The sequence below is a fragment of the Mus caroli genome, chromosome 1 (genome assembly GCF_900094665.2).
Source record: "Mus caroli chromosome 1, CAROLI_EIJ_v1.1, whole genome shotgun sequence".
Classification (NCBI taxonomy): domain Eukaryota; kingdom Metazoa; phylum Chordata; class Mammalia; order Rodentia; family Muridae; genus Mus; species Mus caroli.
This window is the reverse complement of record NC_034570.1, coordinates 16,572,496-16,584,986: the sequence shown is the minus strand read 5'-3', so window position 1 is coordinate 16,584,986 and position 12,491 is coordinate 16,572,496. Positions and strand designations below refer to the sequence as shown.

The 12,491-nt window shown below is 45.8% G+C and overlaps 1 protein-coding gene across 1 annotated transcript in view; it reads left to right on the top strand.

Moving 5' to 3' along the window:
* Positions 1-12,491, top strand: part of Tram2 (translocation associated membrane protein 2) — a 74,382-nt gene that overhangs the window by 37,742 nt on the left and 24,149 nt on the right. The window contains exon 2 of the mRNA XM_021161191.1: positions 2,883-2,946. Coding sequence (XP_021016850.1) covers positions 2,883-2,946 — 64 coding nt within the window. The remainder of the gene's footprint in view (positions 1-2,882; positions 2,947-12,491) is intronic.

The following is a 12,491-nucleotide window of genomic DNA, read 5'->3' as shown; positions in this document are numbered from 1 at the left end:
CACACACACACACACACACACACACACACACACAGACTTCATTGTGCAATAGAACTGACATTCAAGTTTGTCCTGATACGTTCATCTACCACTGATTGTAGATTTCATCTTTGTGAGTCTGCTTCCTTTACTAGAACTTCCTTGTGACTTCCACTTTCATACTTGGTTGTTGTGTGTGCTCACAGTCCACAGGTGCAAAACCTTGAGCGTCAGCTCAGGTGAAACAAGGCCATGCCCATTTCCCTGTTCTAGCTCTCATACTGTAAACAAATCCTCCTTTGTTATCTATTTAGGGCCACAGTTTTGCATTTTGTGGTGTTTGTGGGGATTTCATTCTTTACCATGGCCCTTAAGTGTTTTGCTGACGTGCTATCCCTAATCTTAAGAAGGAGGCGGCATGCCTTATGGAGAAGCCATGCCTTCAGTCGCCTCATTTGGACATGAGCTACAGTAGTCCTGTTGACCAAGAGTTCAGTGTTAATGAACCAGCAGTATGTATCAACTAAGGTGCCTTTTAGAAGCACACCCAAAGCAAGGTTGCATGTCGATCTCTTGGTGAAATGTGACTGGTTTTTAGCACCCTAACTTTGTATTTCCCTTGGGTGCAGTTTTGGTGTTTGCAAGTTTCCATAGAACTGCCACGCATGAAAATCGACTATATATTCAGGGCTCAAGCAAAACTGTGTGTCACTCATATACTAAATGGCTACTTCCTGGGCTTTGTTTATCTGTCTTGTCTTGTTAGTTTGTTTTAAGTGTGATGGCTCCGAGACTGTGTGTTAGACTGCTGATGAGCCAGCTCAACTGTACTCATTCAGCAGCATAGTTAGTTGCCTGGGGGGGTGGGGGGATGGAGGGGGGGTATGGCCTGGATATAGAAAAATTTCAAGTTCTTTCAGGGACTCTGCCACAGGCATGGTTGAACAGAGGTCCTCTACACATAGAATTATAGTGCATCTGACAAATGGATGTTGGCCAACTTGAAGAGGGCTCAACTCGCCCCATTGAAGACCCATGGCTGCTCTAGGAGCAGGACAGCAGAAGACTGTGGGTGTTTGAGGCACTGGGCAGCACCTCCTCTAGCCTGACTCAGATGATCACAAGCCAGGAGAGAGTGGGCTCAGAGTTTTAGACCTGATGGCCAAGGAACAGGCCTTTGGTAACAGAGGGCACTTCCCACTAGAGACTAGCGACTTACAGTTAAAAGAAGTGAGCTGCATTTCTTTTCTTTGTCTTAATCACCTAGTGCTTATCTCTTCTGGGTTAGCTATTTGAAGGGGCATGCAAGGAAAACTGAGAAGGTGGGATCCCTACCTTCACTTAGGAGGTGAGCGCCTGCTGTGGAGAAACAATAGCACAGCATAGTACAGTATTGGCTCTCCTGCCTATGAAGGAGTGATCTCGAGAAGTAGTGACCCTCACAGTTAAGGGTCAGCATGATGCCTAAGAGAGACGCACATTGGTAAGTCACAAGGAGTCGTAGAGGAAGAGGGATCTAATGGCAGTCTTTAGGCTGGAGCCAAGCACATCATTGTAAAGAAAATGCAGGCATTTGGGCTGGAAGGGGGTCAGGGATGCAGAGCACTGTCTTAAGGACCAAAGGAATCAGTTTCAGGGGCTGCAGAGTGGAGAAGGGGACCTTCTCATACCTGTTCTTTCCTTACAAACTTGACAGAGGATGCACAAGGCATCAGCACGGATACATGAAGACTCTGGGTACAGAGCTGCCTATAAGTAAATGATACCTCACTGAAGAGTAACGGCAGGATCTTTTCTTTCTTAAAGGATATGGTTGGATCTGTAGGATAGGCTAAAGGCAGACACCGTCCTTCCTTCACTTGTTTCCACAGTGCCTTGGCCATGGGCTGGTGTATCCCTCCCTCCCTAGCCCCACTCTCTGCAGACAACTTTCTGACCTCTATGTTTGGAGGATTTCCCATAACCCTTGACTGAGGAGGTGTCTTCAGAGCCTCTGGGGAAGTGACTTTCTTCACCTGACCCTGTGCATGCCTCACGGAGCACTTCTTGGTCCTGTCTGGACATCTCTGGAATTTGAAAGAATGCCATTAGAGAGCTCAGTACCAGGCCAGTCAGTAGTACACAGCAGAGGCACTGCACATATCCACAACTCTATAGACAAGAAGAGATTTGGTTTAGGGTTTGAAATGACTTCCGCATGGTTACATAGCTACTCAGCAAGCAAACATAGATTTCTGCGTCTCAGCTTCAACTCCACATTTGCCATCTCACACCTGCTTGAAACTGTCTTAGAACTAATTTTACTATTTATAACCAGATGGGGACCACAGTCATGTAAAGATAGCTTTCAGAAAACAAAACAAGCAAAACACCAAAAAACCAAACCAGTATTGTGGGGTTTGTGAGGTCTCATTCCCAGTTTGACAAAGGGGAATATGTGAAATTAACAGCTAGAACCCACTGTTTCTGAAGCTTAAGTTAACATCAGGGCTACTGTCCAGTGTGTAGGCAACTGAAATGTCCAAGAAGTCTGGCTTTGGCACCTTTAAGCTGTGACCTTCCACAGAACTGGGTGCCCAGAACTGAGTCAGTACATGAACGAGTGAACAAATTGTTCTGCCTGTCAATACAGCTTGCTTCATACAGCAAGTGAACACAAGTGTAGCCATCATCTGGGGCCTAGGGCTGTGTTTCTCTGCAGTGCAGGTACTGGGAGTGGTGGCTCAGAGCTGGTGTTAACTCTGGGGTGGGTAGAAGGCTGCATCCTGGAAGGGTGGCTCAGAACTGTGTTAACTCTGGGGTGGGTAGAAGCCTGCATCCTGGAGTGGGTGTAGGAGATAGCCTGGCTTGTTCTTTTCATGTGGCCCAGGGAGTAAACAGAAACCTTGTCCTTTGTTTTCCAGGTCACAGCCAAGACTGCCTTCCTATTTATTTTACCTCAGTATAACATTAGTGTGCCTACAGCAGGTAAGGAAAACCGCTCCTTGTCCCTCCGGGTCCTGTTAGCCCTGAAGGACTGGGGAAGATTTCTCTGTTTTTCTCTATGCCTGTGACCTTTCCCTTGGGCTCCAGTGTGCTCTGCTCCCCAAGTCAGGTGGCAGCAGCTCCTGCCCTCTGTTCTCTACCGTAGGACCTGAATCAAAAAATACCACGCTATGGGGTGCTACGTGTGCTTTCTAGCCCTTTCCTCTAAAGTAGGTGGTGTTGATGTCTGTCAGGAATGTCCACTGATCAAGAGCATGGCCTTTCTTTTTAAGTTTTCCATGAAGAAAGTGGGTTAGATGTACTTCAGTGGAGCATAAAAACATGGCGGGAAGGAAGCTCTGTACTTGGACGAGCCACGAGAGTGGCTCTACAGTTGCCCTTATCATCACTGTGACCAAATACCTAAGAGAAACAGCCTCAAGGATGGAAAGGTATATTTGGGCTCCCGCTTTCAGGTGCTCTTGTCATGGCTGCTTGGGTCTGTGTACTTAAGCCATAATGGTGGCAGAAGCATGTGACAGACGATAGCTGTTCAGCCCATGACAATAAAGGAAGCAGAGAAAGGGTAAATAGAGGAAGGAGGCTGGGGCAAGGTACCAGCAAGGGTGCATACCCAGGAGTCTACCCCTTCTAGGTAAGCCCCTGCCATCTTCCCCATTTCCCAGTGATCTTATCCTGTTACGATGGTATGAAGGGACTCATCGTTTGGTTAGGTCAGAGTCCTCATGGTCTGACGTGGGGATGTGCCCAATCTGCAGACATTCCTCAGTCTATTCAAGTAGACAATGAAGTCAAGTCAGCACAGGAGCTGAGTCATCTCCCTCTTGAGATGATTTCCATCCCAAGAGCACCAGAAGACATTTCATCTTATGTATAAACACCTCACCTTTAAATGTTGGCAGCTACTTGGGTGAACGCCACGCAGGAAAGACAACAGAAAGAAGACTATGCATCTGCTGGCCAGGTTCAGCTTTGGGGCCGTATTTCTGCAGCCTTGGATTTTCTGAGGTCTCAGCCTTGGAATGAGGCATGACTCGGTCCCAGCTGTAAAATACCAGGTTCCCCCTTGATGAAGGAAGGAGGGGAGTTTGCTTGCCAAGTTAGTTCTCCTCTCATCATTTGGGAGAGGTTGAATGGTCTTCACTTTTATATGAGGGTCTTTATCTGGCTCTGGGGGAGTGTCTCTGGGAGGTGAGTGTATGACTCTGGCTCATGGAACTGTAGCCATGAACTTCACATGAACGTATTCCTGTAACCAATCTAGCCAGATCCTGAGGGGATCCTTGCTTCGGGTATCTAGTATAGTTCCTGTTTTGGAGAGTCAAACTGAGAGGCTGTGGTAAGGGAGGAAGAGCATTCTTGGCTGTGGGAAGTGAGACTTGAGAGCTCCTCTCAGCCTGGGGAACTTGCAAAATGTTTGGTATTAGAGTGTTACAGATCTTTCCCACGTGATAATAATTGTTCTAGTCTAACATTTTGAAAGTCTTAACAGTGAGCAAGTGGCCCACCCATCCTTCCTCCTCCCTTCCATTTCTCCTTCCCCTTCTCCTTTCATTCCCTCCTCTCCCCTGCCTCCCTCCTTTCTCTTTCTTCCACTGGAAGAGGCCTCTTACTGAAGCTAGCTTGGTTGGGAGCATTTTGTTTTCCTTCTTTCTTCTTTCCTGAAAGTCATAGACTGGTTTAGTCATTCCATTAACCCTATTGAACTATAAGGTAACATCTTCTCTCGGGGTGACAAAAATCAAAAATGAAGGAGACATGGCTTCATGACAAAATCACACAACCATCACCCATGTGTGGACTCATTCTCTCTCCGTTTCTCCTAATTAAAAAGTTACTATTTTGTTTTATGTATATGGGTGTTTTGCCTTAATGCGTGCCTGTTTACCATGTCTATGCAGTGTCCTCGGATGCGAGACAGCATTGGATCCCCTGAAAGAGGAGTTTCAGACAGTTGTGAGCTATCATGTGGGTGCTGAGCATCCAACCTGGGTCCTCTGGAAGAGCCACCTATGTTTTTAATCCCTGAGCCACCTCTCCAGCCCAAATTATTATTCTATAAAATTATCTTGGGATGAGTTCCATTGGCATTGTCATACATCTGGGTCGTTGTGCCTTATTCTTGTTCATCCTCCCTCCCACAGCCTCCCGCACTCCATGTCTTCCTTTCTTGGTCCCCTTTCTTCTCACCACAGACTTCTGTTGCTTTCCTGGACCAGGTGTTGCATCACTTTCTTCCTCCTTTCTACTTCCATAACCTCCATACTTGTGCATGTGCGTGTGTGTGTGTGTGTGTGTGTGTGCACATACACATACACACACACACATACATACACACATATACACATGCACACACATACATACACATACATCTGTATACACAACATACATATATACAGACATACACGTGCATACACATACACACACAAATATACGCACATACACACAGTTACACACACACACACAAACATACACACATACGAATATAAATTTAAATATAGATTCCTTGCAGGAGATGAAGCACATAGTATTTGTCTTTTCAAAACTGGCTTGTTTTTTATCTAACATAATCTCCAGCTCCATCCATTTTTTTGTTCCTGGTGTCATTTGTTTTTATGGCTAAAAAAAAAAATTACACATTTACTTTATTCTCTCATCTAGTGATGGATGTCTAGGCTGGTTCCATTTCTTAGCTATTGAGAATGGTGCAGGAGTTCAACGTGGATGTGCCAGTGTCTGTGTGGGATGCTGACAGGCCTATGGGTGTATCCCTCCACAGTGGCTCTCTGGGCTTACACTCCCTCCAAAACATTCCCTGTATCCTTGCCTCGTGTGTTGTTGTTTGTCTTCTTGAGGATAGCTACTCAGACTGGAATGAGCTGGGCTCTCAAAACAGTTTTCATTTGCATGTCTTTGATGGCCAGAATTTTGAACATTTTTTTCCTCTTTTTTCCTTTTCTTTTTTCCGTTTATTTGTGTATATTCTTTTTTTATTAGCTATTTTCTTTATTTACATTTCAAATGTTAACTCCTATCCTAGTTTCCCTTCCCAAAATCCCCTATTCCCCCCCACCCTACTCCCCAACTCACCCACTCCCATTCCTGGTCCTGGCGTTCCCCTATACTGGGGCATCAAGCCTTCACAGGACCAAGGGCCTCTCCTCCCACTGATGACCGACAAGGCCATCCCCCTTTTATGATTCTTTGAGAACTGTCTGCTTAGTTCATGAGCCCACTTCTGATTGGATGGTTGGGGTGGGGTTGGATGTTTAGTTTTTGAAGTTCTTCATTTATCCTAGCAATTAATCCTTTGTCTAACTCATAGTTGGCAAAGACCACCTCCCACTCTCAGGGTTAATTGAGAAAGGGCTTTTTTGTGTAGCCCTGACTGATCTGGAACTCACTAGACACAGTAAGCCTTGACCCTGTGTTCATCCTTCTGCCTCTGGCCCTCTGGTGTTGAGTTACAGGCAGGCTCCCTCACAGCTGGCTTCTTAAGTTGTTTCTGTCAGACATTGCTACAGCAACACAAAAGTAATAAAACTGAGCAAGCATGTGCCTAAGGCATCCTTTTAACTCCTTCTTGGAGAAATGTATAGCAAGCAATGCCTTAACCATCCATCTCACAGTCTGGGATGAGAACTACAGACTGCGTTCCTGGTTAGGCCCCTGTCAGAGCTGCTGGGCATAAAGAATTTCCCATTGTATCTTGGAAGTGTGCCTCTTGAATCATACGTTCATTAGGTTAATTACTTAATTGCTCACTCTAGACAAATATTCCTGTGTCTCTTGCACAATGGTCCTGGTTGTAAAACAATTTAAGGGAAAGATGTACAATAAATAAGTAGATAATGGTAATAGCAGTAGGGTGATGAAGGAAACACACAGAGCTATGAGATGAAACACACACATGCACAAGGAAAAGTACGTGCACGCGTGTACACACACACACACACACATACAGGCCTGGTGACAAATTCTTCTAATAACCTGCCTTTATAGTGCAGTGGAGAATCCACAGCTGTGAACAGAGTGGACAGGACAGTTCTAGCTGAGGGACCAGCATGTGTAGATGGAGAAACTCTCACTTGAGAAACATGTGACTGGGTGTACTCATGGGCGAGTGCTGCTGGTGAGCCCGGAGCAGCCGGGGTCAGCCTTTACCAGGATGTGACTATTGAATCCTGCTCTGGAACATTCCTCTATGTCTGTGTACCCTGGGTGAAGGGCCACTAGAGTGCCGGCGAGATGGTGGGGTTTCAGTTACTTTAGCAACGGAAGATAAGGTATCGTTCAGCTGCTGGGCAGTGGTGGCGCACGCCTTTAATCCCAGCACTTGAGAGACGGAGGCAGGCAGATTTCTGAGTTTGAGGCCAGCCTGGTCTACAGAGTGAGTTTCAGGACAACCAGAGCTACACAAAGGTATCGTTCAGTTGTCTGTCTTGGGAATCTTACCAGTTGAGGCTATTTGAAACAAGACAAGCAGAAAACAAGAGAGACAATGGACTCAGAACAGCCTGCTTAATTTTTTTTTTTTTTTTTTTTTTGAGCTCCTGTGATGGCCAACTGAGTATGGTAGTGCCAGTTTTCCTGGCCCGCAGGAGACAAAAGCATTTTACAGTAACAGGTTTGTTGAGGGTTGTAATTTCTAAATCCCTGCTCTTGAGTCTCTTTGGGGCAGGAAGTTAAACTCCACCTTCTAGAAATTCTTCTTTATAATATGTATGTCACTCCAGTCAGTTTAAAGTTGGATTTTGGTAGAGTGGTGGCCTTGAGCTCATGACACTCCTTCTAACCAACTCCTTCCTCAGCCTCTCCTGCGCCTGCCTGACCAATGTGAGCTACTCTGTCCTCAGTTGTAAGTCCCTAGGTCTTCCTGGCTGGGGTTTTTGGGTTCGAAGGAACTCAGTGCATGGTCGAAGAGACTCTTTCTTCACTAGTCTCTGCTGCTCTTGTCTCCAGCTTCAGGACTGCTACAAGTTTCGTTCTGAGCAACCTAGTGACCTTATCATCAGTTATTTCTTTCCTCTCAGTTTGGAATCTTGCTATCTGAGATCCTCGGGCCTCTGGGCCTCTCTGCCTCTGCAGGTGTGAGGGAGGGAAGCAGATCTATCCTCGGCTTCTTTCCACATCAGCTTTGCATGCCGTTCCCTCCGTGTGTGTCAGTGTCTGCTGAATTTCCCTAGTCCACTATGACATCATCTTAACTATTTACATCAGCTAAGACCCTGTTTTCAAATGAGGGCACATTCTAGGGTCCTGGGAGGTAGTATATCAAAATATAAATTCTAGGAGAGACACGAATTAGCCCAGACCACATCCGGCAGCCAGGTAAACTAGTTGCAAATTGATGGCTTTGTAGTCTTTAAGATGTTCCTGTGCTCTCAAAGGTTAAGATGAGGAGAGCCACTAGTGTAGTGACTCATTTAGATCTTTCTTTCCTTATTCAATTTTTTTTTTGTTTTTTTCATGTCTTATATACTCTTTGTTTTGCTGTGAAGATACACCATAACCAATGGAACTAAGAAAAGAAAGTTTATTGGGGGCTTGCTTATAGTTTCAGAGGATTAACATCCAAGGTGCTGAAGCAGTATTAGAGAGAGAGCTAACTGGGAATGGCGTGGGCTTTTGCATCCCCACTGACACACTACTCCAACAAGGCCACACCTCCTAATCCTTCCCAAAGAGTTCCACCAAGTGGGGGAGGGATCAGGCATTCAATATATGTGCCTATGGGGGCCATTCTCATTCAAACCCCTGAACTGTAAATATTTGGTGGGGGCTGGGGTGGGAGAGCTAGGGAGTATGACTGAGTGAATTTGGAGATGGAAGCTGCTTACAGTGAGCACACTGCAGCCTGGACCCGTGACCCTTACATCTGTGGGAGTCTGAGACAGAGGGGAACTGGGTGTACAGAGGGATTGCTGTAGTTATCATGATGTAAATATCTGATATGAGGGTATCTGACGCAACCCCTGTGAGAGGGTCGTGGCAGGTTGAGAATTGCTGGTCTGTTTTGTTCAGTGAGGCATCTCTGCGGGTTTCACTTAGCCAGGACTTCTGAGGTGCCAGGCTGGTTCGAAGCTTGATGCTCGAGATCCAGGGGCATTTTGCTAGTCAGCTGTATTTTCAAAAATATTTCTTTTGCCCTTAGATTAACAGGTTTGTTGAGACTGTTGTTTTTGCCTATGCACAAAGCCCTGATTTAACTTTTTAAAATTTTAAATGTAAAGAAAAACTTCTACTTTTTTTGTTGTTGTTGTGGCTGGTTCATGTGACTCAAAAGAACTGACACTTCTTCCTGACTCTTGGTGACGTTTTTCTGATGTCCACGTGTTCGACACCTGTAAGTGTTCTGTGGCGTGGCAGCCTACTGCATGGTGTGCCATGTTAGGGTGTGTCATAGGAAGCCACAGACTGTGAATGCATAGAGATCCGAAGTGTGTGCCTGATACCTAGGAATCTCAGAGATTTTCTTGCCGTGAGGTTTACAGCCTCAGAGAAAGGGCTGGTTCTTCAAGGAGATGACTCAGAAGCTGTGGGCTTCAATTCCTGAGTCCTCTCTAGTCTTCTCTCATAGTTCCTACCTCCTCTTATGCTATAAAAAAAATCATCCTTTGTCTTCTTACTTTGCTATCAAATGGGTGAAAATCAATTCCAAAACATGCAATAAGAGGCTGAGTGAGCCTGGGAGATTGTCACCTACATCTTTCATTTGGGGACCCATGCATAGAAAGAGAGTATGTTTCTTAAGGAAGTGGATACAAAGTACCACCACAAGGCGGGATTGCAAGGCAACCTACTGGGTCCTAGAAATTTGAATCCGATGTCAACACTGGTGGTTCCTTCTGCACCTGCCAGGAAAAGAGCCCGTCTCATTGGCTTGTGGATGGCTGCCACCTTCCTCCTGTGTGTCTGTCTCTGTATCAATATTTCCCAGGTTTTTAAGGACACAAATTGTATTGAAGTGAGTCCCAACCCTAATAACCTCATTTTAACTTCTTTCCTTTGTCAAGACCCTATCCAAATGGAATATTATTGTGAGGCACTAGGTGCTCCACGTGATTTTTGGAGGTGAGGGACACAATTTAACGCACAACCATATGTATATGTATCCATGTATTTGTGCACACACACACTCTGAAAAACATCTTGGTGCTTTTACTTAAGAAATCAGTGACCCCGTCTTCCATCGTCCAGGTTGGGAGGTCAGAATCCTGCTGAAGGCTCTGTGTGTGTGTGTGTGTGTGTGTGTGTGTGTGTGTGCGCGAGCGCGTGAGTATGTGTATCCCTGCATGTTCTAGATTCTTCTCTCTCCTGCCATCTCAGGGAGTGGCTTAAGCCTTCAAGATTTAAGGACTGGACTGTTTTGCTGGAATTTGAAAGACAGTCAGGCAGGAGAGAAGCCTAGTGAGGAGGGGATGGGTTTGGCCACTGGCTTCTATGGCCGTGGCCCACTCCGGCTACAGATCATGTGACAGTTCTTGCTGTCCTCGAGCCACAGCTGCCATGTCAGTAAACAGGGATAACACTCGGGATCACAGGGAGTAAATGATGTCACTTAACAGACATGCTTAGCATAGGGCCTGCCCAACAAAGGACTTACGGTAGCCATTGCAGTGTGTGTTCTAAAGGAGTGCACAGGACTGTTCTCTTCATGTGGGAAATAGTAGTGATAGTTGTCTCTATTCATAGAGCACTTTATGGCTTTATAAGTTACTTGTCTAGTTTATTCTTAGAGCTTTGTGGTAAAAAGCAGTTTATTTTATTTTTAGGGTTTTTTTTTTTACACGTATTTCTTAATGATGTGGCTATATAGGGGAGGGGGTATGTACATGTGAGTGCAGATGCTTTGGACATCTAGAAGAGGATGTTGCATTCCCTGGAGCTGGTTTGTGAGCCATCTGGTGTGGGTGTGGGAACCAAACTTGGATGTTCTACAAGAGCAATACATGCTCTCATCCATGCCACTTTTATCAGCTCTGACACTGATTGATTCGTTGATTGATTGATGATTGATTACCTTGTGTGTGTAGAGGTCAGTTCTCACCTTTCTCTCCTGAGCCATCTCACTGACCCGATCTATTTATATCTGGATGGGGTGGAGACAAGGTCCCTGACCCAGGCTGGCCATGAATTCCTCTGATCCCCCTGCCTCTAGCTCCCAGGTGCTGAGGTTACAGGCATGCACCACCAGGAGTTTGCCTTATTCTCATCGTCCACCGAGCAACTGAATTGGAGAGTCATGGATGGCAAAGAGCAGTTCTAGAAGTGAGCGTCTGACTTTCTCGTGCATGGCCTGTATGAAAGACCTTGTTGCTTTGCAAAGACACCTCAAAGGGTAGCCTTTGCCACTGGGAGTAACCCTGATGCACTGCAGGCTGAGCCTCGCGCTTCCAAGTTCCGATGTTTGGGGATTGAGGAATATTTGCATGGATGTCTTAAGAAATCTCAGGAGGAGACCCACATATGTGTCTATGTGTGCCAGTTCCCTACAGGTAAAAACAGTTCAGTGCTGTGTTACTCTTGAACAGTGCTCTAGTGCATAGCTGGGAGGCTACACCATCTTTACCATGGGACAAGTACTATCTAAATGGTAAGTCCCCAGAACTGTGATTGTTGTATCAAAGGCTCAGTGCCTTCATAACCTAACAGACATGGCCAAATGACCCTCGAAGGTGAGAGTACTCTTTGGCACTCCCACCAGTACTATGAAAGACAGACTTCTCCACAGCCCCTGCAAGGCGGCATTGTTAGGCTTGGGATTCTTGCCCATCTGATCCGGTGTGATCCAGTATCTCAGTGTAGCTTTGATTTACATTTCTCCCTCTTGGTAAAGCGGAGCATCATTTTCAGCGCATGAGAGCCGCCTGTGTTTCCCTTCTCTGTGAACTGTCTGTTCGTATGCTTTGCCCGTTTTTCTGATGATTTTCCGTCTTTCATGTAAGTTCTGGAGCTTTTTACTTTCTGGCAGGAGGAATCCTTTGTCTGGGAACTGAAACATTTGCCCCAGGTGCTCATTTGATGCCTTTTCTTTTCTTTTCTTTTCTTTTCTTTTCTTTTCTTTTCTTTTCTTTTCTTTTCTTTTCCTTTTCTTTTCTTTTCTTTTCTTTTCTCTCTCTCTCCCCCTCCCCCTCCTTCTCTCTCTCTCTCTCTCTCTCTCTCTCTGTGTGTGTGTGTGTGTGTTTGTCTGTGCATCTATGTGTATCTATGTTCTTCCCCTCCCTTCCCCTCCCCTCCCTTTCTCTGCATGTGTCTCTCTGTCTCCCTCTATCTCTCTGTCTCTCTCACTCTCTGTGTGTTTATGTCTCTCTATCTGTCCACCCCTCCCTTGCCTTTTGCTCCCTCCCCCTTTCTCTGTGTGTGTATGTGTGTGCATGTGTTTGTTTGTATGTCTGTGTCTGTATCTGGGTCCCTTCTCTCCCTCCTCCTCCCCCTCCCTTTCTCTATGTGTGTGTCTTGTGTCTCTGTCTATCTGTCTCTTCCCTTCCCTCTCCCTCTGTCTCATTCTCTCTCTCTCTCTCTCT